This window comes from Oncorhynchus clarkii, chromosome 5, assembly GCF_045791955.1.
Source record: "Oncorhynchus clarkii lewisi isolate Uvic-CL-2024 chromosome 5, UVic_Ocla_1.0, whole genome shotgun sequence".
NCBI classification, from domain to species: Eukaryota; Metazoa; Chordata; class Actinopteri; order Salmoniformes; family Salmonidae; genus Oncorhynchus; species Oncorhynchus clarkii.
The window spans coordinates 20,279,267-20,296,078 of record NC_092151.1 but is presented as its reverse complement, the minus strand read 5'-3'; the positions used below and the strand labels follow the sequence as shown (position 1 = coordinate 20,296,078).

At 42.7% G+C, this 16,812-nt stretch overlaps 1 protein-coding gene across 1 annotated transcript in view; it reads right to left on the bottom strand.

Annotated features, from left to right (window-relative positions):
* LOC139408495 (inactive carboxypeptidase-like protein X2) overlaps positions 1-7,361 on the bottom strand; it is a 34,925-nt gene extending 27,564 nt beyond the window's left edge. Inside the window, exon 1 of the mRNA XM_071152464.1 lies at positions 6,516-7,361. Within this exon, the coding sequence (XP_071008565.1) occupies positions 6,516-6,759 (244 nt within the window). The 5' untranslated portion in view covers positions 6,760-7,361. The remainder of the gene's footprint in view (positions 1-6,515) is intronic.
* Positions 7,362-16,812: the final 9,451 nt, after the last annotated feature.

Below are 16,812 nucleotides of genomic sequence, written 5' to 3'. Positions count from 1 at the left end.
CCAGTATATTTTCCAATGATTGCACGTTGGCCAATAGTAAGGATGGTAGTGGTGGTATAAGGGCACAAGGCGAGACCCAAATGCAGACACAGGAGGCAGCTGTTTGAGCTCCGATATTTATTATAGCAAAAGGGGTAGGCAAAAGGCAGGTTGGGTACATGCGAGAGTTCATAAACCAGGTCAGAGTCCAAACGATACAAGACGATAGGCAGGCTCGAGGTCAGGGCAGGCAGAGTGGTCAGGCAGGACGGGCTCAGAGTCAGGACAAGCAAGGGTCAAAACCAGGAGGGTGAGAAAAGAGAGAGAAAAAAAGCAGGAGCTGAGACACAAAAACGCTGGTTGACTTGAAAAACAAGACGAACTGGCACAGAGAGACAGGAAACACAGGGATAAATACACCAGGGATAATAAGCGACACCTGGAAGGGGTAGAGACAAGCACAAGGACAGGTGAAACAGATCATGGTGAGACAAGTGGAGGTTTACTCACTCGCCTACAAATTCTCACAAGGCACCCGACCTCCGCCCCCTTTTTCTCTGTCTTTTCTTCACGCAAAGGATGGGCATTCGGGCCTGGTCTCAAGAAAGCAGTATATTCCTTGCGTCAGACTCGTTAAAGAAAAAAATCTTTGTGCAGTTTGAGGTGTGTGATCGCTATTCTGATGTCCAGAAGGTATTTTCAGTCATGTGAGACGGTAGCAAATCAAATCAAATCAAATGTTATTGGTCACATACACATGTTTATCAAATGTTATGCTTGAGTTTCTAGCTCCAACAGTGCAGTAATATCTAACAAGCAATATCTAACAATTTCATAAAAATACACACAATGCACACAAATCTAAAGTAAAGGAATGGAATTAAGAATATATAAATATTTGGACGAGCAATGTCAGAGCGGCATAGACTAAAATACAGTAGAATAGAATAGAATACAGTATACACAGTTGAAGTCGAAAGTTTACATTCCCTGTCTTAGGTCAGTTAGGATCACCACTTTATTTTAATAATGTGAAATGTCAGAATAATAGTAGAGAGAATTATTTATTTCAGCTTTTATTTATTTCATCACATTCCCAGTGAGTCAGAAGTTTACATACACTCAATTAGTATTTGGTAGCATTGCCTTTAAATTGTTTAACTTGGGTCAAACGTTTCGGGAAGCCTTCCACAAGCTTCCCACAATAAGTTGGATGAATTTTGGCCCATTCCTCCTGACAGAGCGTGTGTAACAGTTAGGTTTGTAGGCCTCCTTGCTAGCACACGCTTTTTCAGTTCTGACCACAAATTTTCTATAGGATTGATGTCAGGCTTTGTGATGGCCTTGACTTTCTTGTCCTTAAGCCATTTTGCCACAACTTTGGAAGTATGCTTGAGGTCATTGTCCATTTGGAAGACCCAATTGCGACCAAGCTTTAACTGATGTCTTGAGATGCTGCTTCAATATGTCCACATAATTTTCCTTCCTCATGATGCCATCTATTTTGTGAAGTGCACCAGTCCATCCTGCAGCAAAGCACCCCCACAACATGATGCTGCCACCCCCAAGCTTCACGGTTGGGATGGTGTTCTTCGGCTTGCAAGTCCCCCCCCCCCGCCCCCCACCCCCCTTTGTCCTCCAAACATAACGATGGTCATTATGGCCAAACAGTTCTATTTTTGTTTCATCCGACCAGAGGACATTTCTCCAAAAAGTATGATCTTTGTCCCCATGTGCAGTTGCAAACCTTAGTCTGGCTTTTTTATGGCGGTTCTGGAGCAGTGGCTTCTTCCTTGCTGAGCAGCCTTTCAGGTTATGTCGATATAGGACTCATTTTACTGTGGAAATAGATACTTTTGTACCTGTTTCCTCCAGCATCTTCACAAGGTCCTTTGCTGTTGTTATGGGATTGATTTGCACTTTTTGCACCAAAGTACGTTCATCTCTAGGAGACAGAACACGTCTCCTTCCTGATCGGTATGACTGCGTGGTCCCACGGTGTTTATATTTGCGTACTAGTGTTTGTACAGATGAACGTGGTACCTTCAGGCATTTGGAAATTACTCCCAAGGATCAATGAGACTTGTGGAAGTCTACAATGTTTTGGGCTGATTTCTTTTGATTTTCCCATGATGTCAAGCAAAGAGTCACTGAGTTTATAGGTAGGCATTTAAATACATCCACAGGTACACCTCCAATTGACGTCAATTAGCCTATCAGAAGCTACTAAAGCCATGACATCATTTTCTGGAATTTTCCAAGCTGTTTAAAGGCACAGTCAACTTAGTGTATGTAAATGTCTGACCCACTGGAATTGTGATACAGTGAATTATAAGTGAAATTATCTGCCTGTAAACAATTGTTGGAAAAATTACTTGTGTCATGCACAAAGTAGATGCCCTAACCGACTTGCCAAAACTATAGTTTGTTAACAAGAAATGTGTGGATTGATTGAAAAACAAGTTTAAATGCCTCCAACCTAAGTGTATGTAAACTTCCGACTTCAACTGTACATATGACGATATCTAAACGATATCTTAACCGCTATCGATAAGAAACATTACTGTGCAGCCGTATTCATTGATCTGGCCAAGGCTTTCGACTCTGTCAATCACCACATCCTCATCGGCAGACTCGACAGCCTTGGTTTCTCAAATGATTGCCTCGCCTGGTTCACCAACTACTTCTCTGATAGAGTTCAGTGTGTCAAATCGAAGGGTCTGCTGTCAGGACCTCTGGCAGTCTCTATGGGGGTGCCACAGGGTTAAATTCTTTGACCGACTCTCTTCTTTGTATACATCAATGATGTCGCTCTTGCTGCTGGTGAGTCTCTGAGCCACCTCTACGCAGACGACACCATTCTGTATACTTCTGGCCCTTCTTAGGACACTGTGTTAACAAACCTCCAGGTAAGCTTCAATGCCATACAACTCTCCTTCCGTGACCTCCAATTGCTATTAAATACAAGTAAAACTAAATGCATGCTCTTCAACCGATCGCTGCCTGCACCTGCCCGCCTGTCCAACATCACTACTCTGGACGGCTCTGACTTAGAATACGTGGACAACTACAAATACCTAGGTGTCTGGTTAGACTGTAAACTCTCCTTCCAGACCCACATCAAACATCTCCAATCCAATCATTTTTCGCAACAAAGCATCCTTCACTCATGCTGCCAAACATACCCTTGTAAAACTGACCATCCTACCAATCCTCGACTTCGGCGATGTCATTTACAAAATAGCCTCCAATACCCTACTCAACAAATTGGATGCAGTCTATCACAGTGCAATCCGTTTTGTCACCAAAGCCCCATATACTACCCACCATTGCTACCTGTACGCTCTTGTTGGCTGGCCCTCGCTTCATACTCGTCGCCAAACCCATTGGCTCCATGTCATCTACAAGACCCTGCTAGGTAAAGTCCACCCTTATTTCAGCTCACTGGTCACCATAGCATCACCCACCTGTAGCACGCGCTCCAGCAGGTATATCTCTCTGGTCACCCCCAAAACCAATTCTTTCTTTGGCCGCCTCTCCTTCCAGTTCTCTGCTGCCAATGACTGGAACGAACTACAAAAATCTCTGAAACTGGAAACACTTATCTCCCTCACTAGCTTTAAGCACCAACTGTCAGAGCAGCTCACAGATTACTACGCCTGTACATAGCCCACCTATAATTTAGCCCAAACAACTACCTCTTTCCCTACTGTATTTATTTTATTTATTTATTTATTTTGCTCCTTTGCACCCCATTATTTGTATTTCTACTTTGCACATTCTTCCACTGCAAACCTACCATTCCAGTGTTTTACTTGCTATATTGTATTTACTTTGCCACCATGGCCTTTTTTTACCTTTACCTCCCTTATCTCACTTCATTTGCTCACATCGTATATAGACTTGTTTATACTGTATTATTGACTGTATGTTTGTTTTACTCCATGTGTAACTCTGTGTCGTTGTATGTGTCGAACTGCTTTGCTTTATCTTGGCCAGGTCGCAATTGTAAATGAGAACTTGTTCTCAACTTGCCTACCTGGTTAAATAAAGGTGAAATAAATAAAACAATTAAAATGAGATGAGTAATGTAAAATATGTAAACATTATTAAAGTGACTAGTGTTCCATTAATAAAGTGACCAGTCATTTCAAGTCTATCTAGGGCAGCAGCCTCTAAGGTTCTAGTGATGGCTATTTAACAGTCAGATGGCCTTGAGATAGAAGCTGTTTTTAAGTTTCTCGGTCCCAGCTTTGATGCGCCTGTACTGACCTCGCCTTCTGGATGATAGCGGTGAACAGGTAGTGGCTCGGATAGTGGTTGTCCTTGATGATCTTTTTGGCCTTCCTGTGACATTGGGTGCTGTAGGTGTCCTGGAGGGCAGGTAGTTTGCCCCCAGTGATGCTTTGGGCAGACTGCACCACCCTCTGGAAAGCCCTGCGGATGCAGGCAGTGCAGTTGCTGTACCAGGCGGTGATATAGCCCGACAGGATGCTCTCAATTGTGCATCTGTAAAACTTTGTGAGGGTTTTAGGTGCCAAACCAAATATATTCTGGGTCCTGAGGTTGCGCCTTCTTCACCACACACTGTCTGTATGGGTGGATCATTTCAGTTTGTCAGTGATGTGTACGCCGAGGAACTTTAAGCTTTCCACCTTCTCCACTGCGGTCCCATCGATGTGGATAGGGGGTTGCTCCCTCTGCTGTTTCCTGAAGTCCACAATCAGCTCCTTTGTTTTGTTGATTGAGAGGTTATTTTCCTGGCACAACACTCCCAGGGCCCTCACCTCTTCCCTGTAGGCTGTCTCGTCATTGTTGGTAATCCGTAGCAGCAACATTATGTAGCAGCAACATTATGTACAAAATAAGTTACAAACAATGCAGAAAAATATTAATAATTGCACAGTTGGTTTTGAGCCCGTAAAGCGCCAGTCATCCCCTCTGGCGCCATTACTACAGGGAGGAGGTCAGTGACCTGGCAGTGTGGTGCCGGGTCCACATCTTCTCCCTCAACGTCAGTAAGACCAAGGAGCTGATCGTGAAATATAGGAAACGGGGGGCGAGTACGCCCCCATCCAAAATGACAGGGCTGCAGTTGAGGGGGTTGAGAGCGTCAAGTTCCTCGGTGTCCTAATCACTAAGGACTTAAAATGGTTTCTTTACCCTCAGGAGGTTAAAAAGGTTTGGCATGGGCCCTCAAATCCTCAAAACGTTATACAGCTGCACACACTATTGTGAGCATCTTGACTGGCTGCATCACTGCTTGTTATGCAACAGCACTGCCCTCAATCGCATGGTGCTACAGAGGGTGGTACGGACAGCCCAGTACATCACTGGGGCTGAGCTCCCTGCCATTCAGGACCTCTATATCAGGCTGTGTGAAAGGAAGGCCCGGAAAATCGTTAAATGCTCTAGCCACACCAACAGGTTCCCGAACAGCTTCTATCCCTAAGTCATAACAGCTAACAAAATGGCTAATCAAACTATCTGAGTTGACCCTTGTATTTTATATGTGGCACTGTCTCTATGCACACTCACAGGACTCTACACACTCACGCATACTGACACTCCAACACACACATAACATGCAGACATGTTTATTCTGAATCTACACCCACGCACACACACTCAGGTACACGCATTATATAAACTTCTGCTACTCTGTCCATCATATATCTTGATGCCTAGTCACCTTACCCCTATTCATATCTACCTCTATTCCTCCAGTATCCATGCACATTGTAAATATGGTACTGGAATTGACCCTGTATATAGCTTCTTACTTTCTTGTTTTCTTCTTATTTCTTATTTTTATTTATTGTGTGTTTTTTTCTCATTTATGTGATTTTTAGTACTTAATTGACATTGATTACTGCATTGTTGGGTTTAGAGTTTGCAAGAAAGGCATTTCACTGTACATGTGCACGTGACATTAAAACTTGCAACTTGAACACAGCCGTGTGTCTGTACTGATGTAGGATCTTAATTTGAGCCAGTTTGCTACAGAAAGGAAATAAACCTGCAGCAACAGGACATGTGAATTATTATGTGGATTATAATTAATGGACATCTTTGTAGGGGTTGATACAGTTTTTGTTAGGGCAACTCTAGTCTGAAATGTAAATGCGGAAACCACAAACTTTAGAAAACTTTTAAAAACTCAAGTACACTGCAAGTTTGTATTTCCTGCTGTGCAGGACATTTCTCATCAACAAAAGAGTGATCAAATTAAGATCCGTCTGTAGCTCATCAGTGTGTGACACATGCAGCTGTGAGCTCTACTAGACCATGTTCATCTCTGACAATACCTCAAGGTCAAGGTCTCCACGCATGTTAGTGAACATGCTCTAACAAGGGAAAACTGGGCCAAGTGTTTGGTAAGTTTGTCCCCAAGAGGTTGTAACAGGGATGGCTAGTTGATGGACCTCCATGAATATACAATCAAGGAGAGAATGAGGACAAGAAAAGGATAAAGGACAAAGAAGAAGAAGAAGAAGAAGAAGAGGAGAACAAGAACTAAAGGAGTCACCTCTCACCTGCCTCCACCTCCTCTATGGATTTCTTCTTCTTTGGTTTGATCTCCTCCACCTCCGTACCAGGGTCATCCATCATAACATCCTCTCTCTCTTCCTCCCACTCTCTCCCATGTTCCACAGGTCCAGCCTGTCTCACCTGTGTCTGGACACCTGTGGTGTCCTGTCCCTCTACACCTCCATCCCAGCCTAGAACACAGCAACAGAGGGCCAGAGACACCGACAAACCCAACAATGCCCCCCTCATCGTCTTACTACACTCAGAAGCAGGACTGGACTAAATCAGCCTACAGCTTAAACCAGACTTGAACCAGATTTACCAAGACCAGCACTGGCAGTGGAACCTGACCCCAGCTCTAGGAAGGCAAGAGAAGCTTCCTCAGCCCAACTCCTGTTTCAGTGAAGCATAAAAGGCCCCAGGCCACCCACAGTCTCTCACACAGACCAGTCAGAACCGTCAGCTAACAGATGACTTGCATTTGCTAGACGAGCAACAACACAGAACATCCAACAACAGTCCTCAGGTGTAGAAGAAGTCTCAGTTGGAGTCAGTCTGTCTTGTAGAGTCTCTGAGAGCTTGAAGAGATGAGTTCTGGTTGGTTCCTTCCAGTAGCCATGGAGTCTGAAAAAAAATGTGTATAAAACTTTGGTGTGTAAAATGCTTTGGTTTGTAGAAAGCTGCGGTGAAAGGTTTGGTGTGCAGATGTGTACAGAGCGCAGGCCTGTTTGGTGGTGGAGCAGGAAAGAGCTGTGGGCTCAGGGTTTTAAAGCAGTCTTCTGGCAGAGAACGAAGAAAGGAAACACAGACGCATGCAGGAGTCTGGAGTCTCAGTAGCAGTAACACAGCACACCTCCTGGCTCCCGTCTTTACTCGCCCTCTCACTCCTCCGCAGGCACCCCCTCTCCCTCTCTCCACTCAACATAGGGGAGGGGGTCTTCCACATGTCACGTTGCAGGGGAGAGGGGACAGAGAGAGAGAGAGAGAGAGAGAGAGAGAGAGAGAGAGAGAGAGAGAGAGAGAGAGAGAGAGAGAGAGAGAGAGAGAGAGAGAGAGAGAATAATTTAGAAAAACCTTTAAATGCAGAAGTTGACAATAATTAATTTCCAGAGTAAGTACTATACTCTTGCAACAAAAAGACAAATGTGAGTCAGTCTACTGAATCCACCCAGGACCCATTTTTCAATGAGTTCAGAAAAAAGGAAAACATTTTATTGGAGAGGAAAACTCATTCCATGTTTAAGAATGTGCCCAAATCGTGTGGTTGGGAATAAGTGTTTTAGCAGACCTGGTAAACACACACACACACACACACATACACACTCCCACACACACACTGACCCAAACAACCCAGCTCAGCTCCACATGCCTACAGGTCATACAGAGATGTCAGGACCTGTCCCTGTCTCCTACTCTGCTCTCAAGTGGAAAACAGAAGATAAAGAGAGAAAAAGAGAGATAAGAGTGTGAAAGAAGGGTGTGAACTGGAAGTGAATTTGCTAAAAAAAATACGACTTTACACTGGTTACCAATGGTGGGTCGGGACCTAGTGGTGGGTTGCATCTGATTCCTTGTGAGGTCTTTGCTTAAGACTGGGTTCAGGCTAGAAACATTGAATGAGAATGGCCCCAGAGGTTTAAGTTGATATCTGTGATAAAATATGACAATAAACAGTAATAACATATTAATGTGTTTATTGCTATTCATTCCTCAGAGACTTTATCTTCTAGTTAACAGATTAAGTATGCCCCCTACAGTAATCACACCGACAACTCATGCTGGAGACTACTGAGTCTGGTGGCCACTAAGTTCCAGAGTTATTTCTCCTATGATATTGTAGTTATGACAGTCAGATGTGCTGTGATATCTAAGCATTCTACTTCTACACCAGATGTGCTGGGATATCTACTTTCTTTATTTCTAGTCTGGAGCACTGAGTCAGCCTGCAGTGTTAGCAGGAGGGTCATCTTGACTTCATCAAGGCCATGCATCAATGAACACACATCTGATCTGATGTACAAACAGAAGATAGAAAGCTGCTATTCATAGATCATCAAAAGTCAGTGAACATTAATGCTATGAGCTCTGGAAGGCAATCCAGCAGTCTATGTACTTAGCTCTACGTTACTTATTCTCAATTGTTGTTAATATGATAATGTATTAAAGTTACACTTGTGCATTCCTGTATAGTTTATGATTTGGAAGGTATGTTAATGTCGAAGCCTCAAGGATGGAAAAACCTCCTTAATTACTGTAGCATGTGACCAGTTACCCAGTCCGATCAGTCATACTGTTTTCTGTACTGTATCATCTGTATCTGTGTCTCGGCCATAACCGTGGGAGGTAGGACCGCTGAGGGTGCTCAGCGGTTTTTTAAAGATTTCTGTCAGTGAATGTGATACAGAGAATGAGGGTGATAGAGTCCAGGAGTGTCATGCTCCCCAAAATACTAAAAGGGCACAAAGTACTGTGCTTTTTCCTGCAATCTTGTGCCATAATCATTGTGTCTAATTCTCTGTTTAAAAAATATCTATATATCTTTCTGCGTATCTAGGCATATCTTGAGCTGTCTGTATCCTCCTGACTTGTGGTTCTTTTTTTTAAAGAAACAAAATATGCTTCTCTGCATGGCTGCTAAAATCTGGGTAACAGATTGGAAGGAATGTGAGTCTTATTCAGCACGTTTAGTTATTGCTTGCTTTTCTAAAGTCTACCAACCTTGCCAGCAAGCATGCCAGCTAAGATTGTTAGACAAGCTAGCTACTCTAACTTGATTGATAGCCTGAAATGGCTTCTTGGTAGCTAGTTATGAGGTTGGGAGATTGGGAATCTATATGGGCTAAAGCCTACTCATAAAATTGCTAGGTGGCTAGTAGAATTACAGAAAAAAAATATATAATAATTTTTATATAGCTCTATATATTTAAATAAAGTAAAAACATACACTGTTTAATCTAGAGATAACTGATGGCTCTCTGACATCTGCGGCTAACAGAGAGCATATGATGGATTGCAAACAGATGTGCCCCGGCTGGACGAATCCAGTGTGTGTGTGTGTGTTTGTGTGCGTGCTCCTGCTGGTCTGATTGTATGCTTTCTCATCATCCTCTATGAGTGCTGCTGTTTCTCATCTCAGAGACCAGGAAACTGCTAGGATTGGTGGCTATTACTATCATATCCACTCCACATCTGTCTTCCATCGTCTCCTCTGTGTGTGTGTGTGTGTGTGTGTGTGTGTGTGTGTGTGTGTGTGTGTGTGTGTGTGTGTGTGTGTGTGTGTGTGTGTGTGTGTGTGTGTGTGTGTGTGTGTGTTTACTTGTGCTTGTGTCTTTTTTGCATAATAAATCATTCAAGATTGATTTCTTTTTTTACTTCTTTAAATTGTGAAGAAGAACACTATTGGTACAGTACAAAAATATTGAATCTTTGTGTATGGACATTACATCCAAATAAGTCAACACCTTTTAACAATAAGAAAATAACCCTATCATTTAACATTTCACAGCAATAATCCTTCGGCATATGGAATAGATTGACATAGTTTTCCACTGGCTTTTAAACAACACATAAATAGTAACTCATAAATACTGATATTAATTTACAGTGGCCTATTACATTGCACAAATACCTTTATGACATAGCAGGTTATAGTGTCTAAACTGTGAGCTCAATCTGATTGAAACCACAACCATAATTTGTGCAAATGGAAAGCTAAAAATGTTGTCATCTAAAATTGATGATGGTTGTATTGTGGAGTGAGGAAGGTTGGTGGCGTGAATATTTGAATCTGTGGTCCCTGGTGAAAATGCATTTTGTTGTACAGTGGAAAGGTTGTAGGATAGATAGGAGGAGGTGAGGGGTATCTGACCCCACACTGGAGCTGCTGCTCAGGCAGCCCTTTCCCATCACACTCTTTCTTCCACTTGGTGCGTCGGTTCTGGAACCAGATCTTAACCTGGGTCTCTGTGAGACAGAGCATCAAGGCGATGGCGTAGCGCTCGAACACAGACAGGTAGTGGCTGCTGTGGAAACTATGTTCTAGAATGTGTAGTTGATCCAAGGTGAACGCTGTCCGAACCCGCCGTGACTTGCCCTTTGACCTCTCCAGGCTACGGCACACAGATGCAGGGTGAGACTCCCTTTCCACTGAGTCCACTGTGGTGGAGCATTTACTGGCTGCTGGACCACTTGGGAATTCTACTCTCTTGGAATGGCTTTCTGGAATGGCTGCCCCACCTGAATATTAAAATAGTGAGTTTAGAGAAGGACCCCAACCATTCTAATCTGCAGTTATGATGATATGGGTTGAATGCTGATAAAGAATAATGTTAAAAGTTCATTGTTGAGGGCTGGGCCAAAAATAAATAACTCAACACTGCCTTCTGGGAAATAACTAATACTACTGTATCAACTGTAGCAGTACTAGGCTACGTCTATAAACTAAACTTCTGCATCAACCCTATATCTCAATCTAAGGATAATATTTATTTATAAAATATAACTAGTAAGTAAATGGCTTTTAAACCCTTTAAGTTTTCAAAAGAAATAGTTATAATAACTGAACACTCCTACCTGTGGTCTGTCTTGCAACATCACTCTCAGCAGTTGAACCATGGCTCGGATGGGTACTGCTTGGACTCCCAGTGAATTTAGACGGATCCATGATGTCTGCTACAGAGAAAGAGGTTCTGCTAACCTGTGACAACTTTTCTGGCTGCATTTTAATTATCTGTTGTGTAAATTTGGACGAAAATGCGCACGTTTTTCAGTGAAGGAGGTGGTAGATAACTCGAGTACCACTGCGCGCGCCACCTTACATCCCCGTGTCTGATTCTTGTTGCGCTGGCGCCCCTCAATTTATACAGGTCAAGCACACGCCGCTACCCCGCATAAAATTAACATTTCCACAATTACAAGTGCACGGCTGCGCTCTGCAAGAAAAAACACTTGCTCCTTCCTGCGTGCGTAATTTGGCGCGCGCAACACGCACGGACACACACACACGAACAAACAACACTGGCGGAGTGCGTGGAAGAAGGAACCCCTGCGCGGGCACTTTAAAATGCTAATGAGCGCCCTCAGATGTCTCGGTTATTTATTGCAGAGCATCTGGTTAAAATGTGCCGTTTTCTTTACAACCGTGTTCCTTTTTGTCGTTTGGCTTGTCATTATTTGCAATTGTGTGATTTTACGCTGGTAGGACACGTGAACTCTGGTTGTCATTCTAAGTAATCGACTCCTCTCAGAGTGAAAGTGATGCTGCTTCACTTGTGCACGAATATCAATAGAAACATTTGTGTTTTTTATTGGATGTGGTTAAAATGTATAGCTTTGTAGTGAGTCTAATCACACAAACACTTAGCTATGATTAGAGGTCCACACATTTACAACTAACACGATTATGAGTGCAATAGCCCATCTGTCTGCTCAACAGTATGAAACTTAAGACCTAACTAAAGCATTTTGTGCCTATTAGTTAACTTGGAGCTTATTTCCCTGTCGTAATTTGTGCTGTTGTAGCCTACTGTTAGAACACATAGTTTCAGAATCCCTTGAGAACGGTTCTCCAAATGTGTTCTTCATTGGTGTATCAGTTTCTCTCCACTGTTTCCAAGTATACCTGGCAGGCTCGAAGTGGGAACCTATTACTATCCTATTGTGGACTGTAGGCTAGATTTCAAACCAATCCACATATTTTTATGTAAAATCTCTTAGTATCTTTCATCTCTCAAACAAACCATAGAAGCAACATCAACCACAAAGCATAATATGACCACAGAGAGATCCACGGGGAAGTTTGTATAATAATAAATCCCACTGATATGTGCACATTGGATAAGTGGGTTGTTCCCCGAAATTAGTGCCTTTTGCATCCCTTTGATATTTCAAGTAGAAATTGTGCAGCAATAAAATTTTAAAAGCCTGTTATATTAAATTAAGTGCCCTCTAATATACCCCCTACTCGGTAATCTAGTTACATAATTTAATTGCCATCAAAATCCATACATTTAAGCTTTAGATATCTGTTTTTTGCATTGGACGCATCTCAATCGACAGCATCTGTCAGTGTCTCACTTCTACATCTGTGGTGATCGGTGGTAGAGCTAGAGAGGTGTTTGACAGAGCATGAGACATCCGAAAATCAGTCTTCTCACGAAAACATCTGTAGCGTCCAAACAGTTTTGACCACTCTATGGAAAGGGGAGATTCTCACAAACATACGATGATGTTCCGTTTTGCTCTACGAACCCCACAAGTGTCAGGAAACTAGTCTGAACTCGGTACAGTTGATGTGCCAACTTCTGTTTGGTAGCGTCCAAACTGTTTTGGAAAGGGGAGATTTTCACGAACATGGTGGTGTTCTCTGTTTTGCTCTCTGACCTCAACAAGTGTTACGGGACTGGGGAAAAATGGGAAGTATGAAGGTAGTTTTGGTCCTACCAAAATAATGGGTTAAATATGTATAAAAAAAAATATATATATTTCCAGAGTTTAAAATAAATATCTCCTAGATTTAGGACAAACACTTCAAAACCTTGTTTTTTAATTTTATTTTTGGACTGTCCTTTTTGCCATTTCTGAATGTTTTATTCAATGCGTTTCTATGGACTTTAGTAGTAAAGGCCAAAATCTATATTTTACCCAAGAAAATATATCTATATTTTTGTGATACCTAAAGGGTCCTAAAATTCTAAATCAGATACCTAAATAATCCATAGTATGACCATCTTAAAACAATTCCATTATGTCAGTTTAGCACCCCCTTCTCCCCCAATGTCTTAGACTCTAAATCATTAATATTGACCACAAGTCTGTCCCTCACTTTAATATGGCGAAACTATTCCTTTTAAATATATATTTTAAAATAAACATTGAACATCTAATAGTAAACTCCTAGTGTAAAAGCAGGTGAGCTGTGGTGGAAAACTGAGTGGATTGAACCTAACACGGCAACACTGTGCTACCCATATATATATAGACAGGCTAGAAATGTAACAATTATGAAGCTTGCATTCAATTGCCACACCCTGTTTCACACATCAAGCTTCTATTCCCATGTTCACGAGGGGATTCATGGCTGATTCAAGATTAAATCGTAAACCCTGTTATGGTTAACCCTGTTACTTTATCTGGCTCTTAATAGGCACCTACTATAGTCATTTTTTTTATTTAACCTCTAAAGATGGGGAGAACTGTTTAAAAACGTTTTTTAATGAAGATTAACATGTGCTCTTTGTGAATGAATGTTAAAATTAGGTGAAATCAAACCTTGTTTTCAAAAGGCACCGAATTGGTGGAATGACCCAAGTGCTGTTTAGGTGGTGCAGCGCAGTACAGTCTATCAGTCCTCTTCCAAATAAATGTACTGTACATTCTTTGCAGCCTACATGCCAGATATCTGAATCGTCTATCAGGAATGCTCTATAAAAGCACTATAAAGCCTTATTAATAGTCCTGTCCTTAGCCATACATTAGTAATATGACTTCTACTAATCTGTAGTCTCCAGCGAGTGAGTAAATGGGGGATGAGAAGGTCCAACACGAAGAGTCGTTCTGGAGGGGTACATGAGGGGTATAAATGCCCCCTGTGGAGCAGGCCAGATCGTAAAGGTGGGATAACAGGATGGCATCTCCCAGCGTCATCCAAGCAGTGACCCCCTGCAGAGCGGTTGGTATTGAGGGGAGAAGAGTGGCCGGCCCACTGGGACAATTAGCAGATGTCACCAGTAGGCCTGACCCTCCCTGACCGAGGCCTTTGTCCAGCAGGACCAGAGAAGACGAGGGGGACCGTACATAATATGTGTGGTGAAGAGCTTCACACTTCTCAACCCACACCAAGCACTCAACCCACACCAAGCACTCATCCCACATCAAGTACTCAACCCACACCAAGCACTCAACCCACACTAAGCACTCAACCCACACCAAGCACTCATCCCACATCAAGTACTCAACCCACACCAAGCACTCATCCCACATCAAGTACTCAACCCACACCAAGCACTCATCCCACACTAAGCACTCAACCCACACCAAGCACTCATCCCACATCAAGCACTCAACCCAAACCAAGCACTCAACCCACACCAAGCACTCAACCCACACTAAGCACTCATCCCACATCAAGCACTCATCCCACATCAAGCACTCAACCCACACCAAGCAGTCAACCCACACCAAGCACTCAACCCACACCAAGCACTCAAACCACACCAAGCACTCAACCCACACCAAGCTTGTCCAGGGTCGAAGAAAGAGCATTAAGGACTAGCGCATCAAATTGTTCTGAACTTTATTCTATATTCTTGACTTAAAATGTAACGTATTTACCTTGCATATTTTATTGACCTTCCATGTTGTTAAAAATGAAATAAAACTTGTATCAGAATCTGACTGAGCGGTGAGAGGAGCTGAGGAAGAGAAGGGGGGGTGAGGAGGGCGGGAAGAAGACAATAGAAGAGGGAGCGATTCTGTCGATTTATTTTACTTTAGCCAGGCTCAGGTCTATCTTTTGTCTCCATAAGCTTAATTAAAGGTTTCATTCATCCATCAACATTGTGTCAGAATAGCCATCATGCATTGTGGTTAGATAATATTAACTATACCGATAGAAGGGTCTAGGGGACTATGCTGAAATAATCAACTAGTATCCACCCGCATCCCTCTTCTTTAGGGAAATGTATGTGTCCTGACGGTCATGGTGTAATTGAGAATTGAATGTGCATACAGAGGGTACTGTTAAATTCTCAATTAACCCCTCATCCCTCCCTCTCCTCCTTAGCCCCTCGACCCCGCCTCTTATCACTCCACCTCACAGATGGGCTCCACTACAAGAGAGAGAGAGAGAAGGAGGAGAATCTATAACTATATAATTTACTTAACAACAGTTAAAAGCACTTCTAACCATACTCAGGGGAGATCTTAGCAATCCACAGCAATAGGATTCCATTATGGTCTATCTGTCTGCCACACTTTTAGCCACACGCCTATGTGGTATAATGGTGCCCTGTGTACCTCTGCTGTCCTCAGGGTTAGAATGGAGGAAACTGGCCATGAATATCTGAATGGCGTTACATTGTTGAACAAATCAAATCAAAGTGTATTTGTCACGTGCGTGGAATGCAACAGTGAAATTCTTACTTACAGGCTCTAACCAATAATGCAATTTAAAAAAAAGAAGGTATTAGGTAAACAATAGGTAAGTAAAGAAATAAAAACAACAGTAAAAAGACAGTGAGTAATAACAGTAGTGAGGCTATATACAGGCACCGGTTAGTCGGGCTGATTGAGGTAGTATGTACATGTAGATATGGTTAAAGTGACTGTGCATATATGATGAACAGAGAGTAGCAGTAGAGTAAAACAGGGGTTGGTGGGTGGTGGGTGGTGGGTGGCGGGTGGCGGGACACAATGCAGATTGCCCAGTTAGCCAATGTGCGGGAGCACTGGTTGGTCGGGCTAATTGAGGTAGTATTTACATGAATGTATAGTTAAAGTGACTATGCATATATGATAAACAGAGAGTAGCAGCAGCGTAAAAGAGGGGTTGGGGGAGGCACACAATGCAAATAATATAGCCCATCCAACTACCTCATCCCCATACTGTATTTATTTATCTTGCTCCTTTGCACCCCAGTATCTCTACTTGCACATTCATCTTCTGCACATCAATCCCTCCAGTGTTTAATTGGTATATTGCATTTACTTCGCCACCATGGCCTATTTATTGCCTTACCTCCCTTATCTTACCTCATTTGCCCACACTGCATATGGATTTTTTCTACTGTATTATTGACTGTATGTTTGTTTATTCCATGTGTAACTCTGTGTTGTTGTATGTGTCAAACTGCTTTGCTTTATTCTTGGCCAGGTCGCAGTTGTAAATGAAAACTTGTTCTCAACTAGTGTAACCGATGTGAAATGGCTAGTTAATTAGCGGTGGTGCGCGCTAATAGCGGTTCAATCGGTGATGTCACTCTCTCTGAGACCTGAAGTAGTTGTTCCCCTTGCTCTGCAAGGGCAGTGGCTTTGGTGGAGCGATGGGTAACAATGTTTCGTGGGTGACTGTTGTCAGTGTGTGCAGCGGGTCCCTGGTTCGAGCCTGGCGAGGGGACGAACTAAAGTTAAACTGTTACACTAGCCTACCTGGTTAAATAAAGGTGAAATATATATATTTTTTAAATAGTCCGGGTAGCCATTTGATTACCTGTTCAGGAGTCTTATGGCTTTTGGGTAAAAACTGTTGAGAAGCCTTTTTGTCCTAGACTTGGCACTCCGGTACAGCTTGCCATGCGGTAGTAG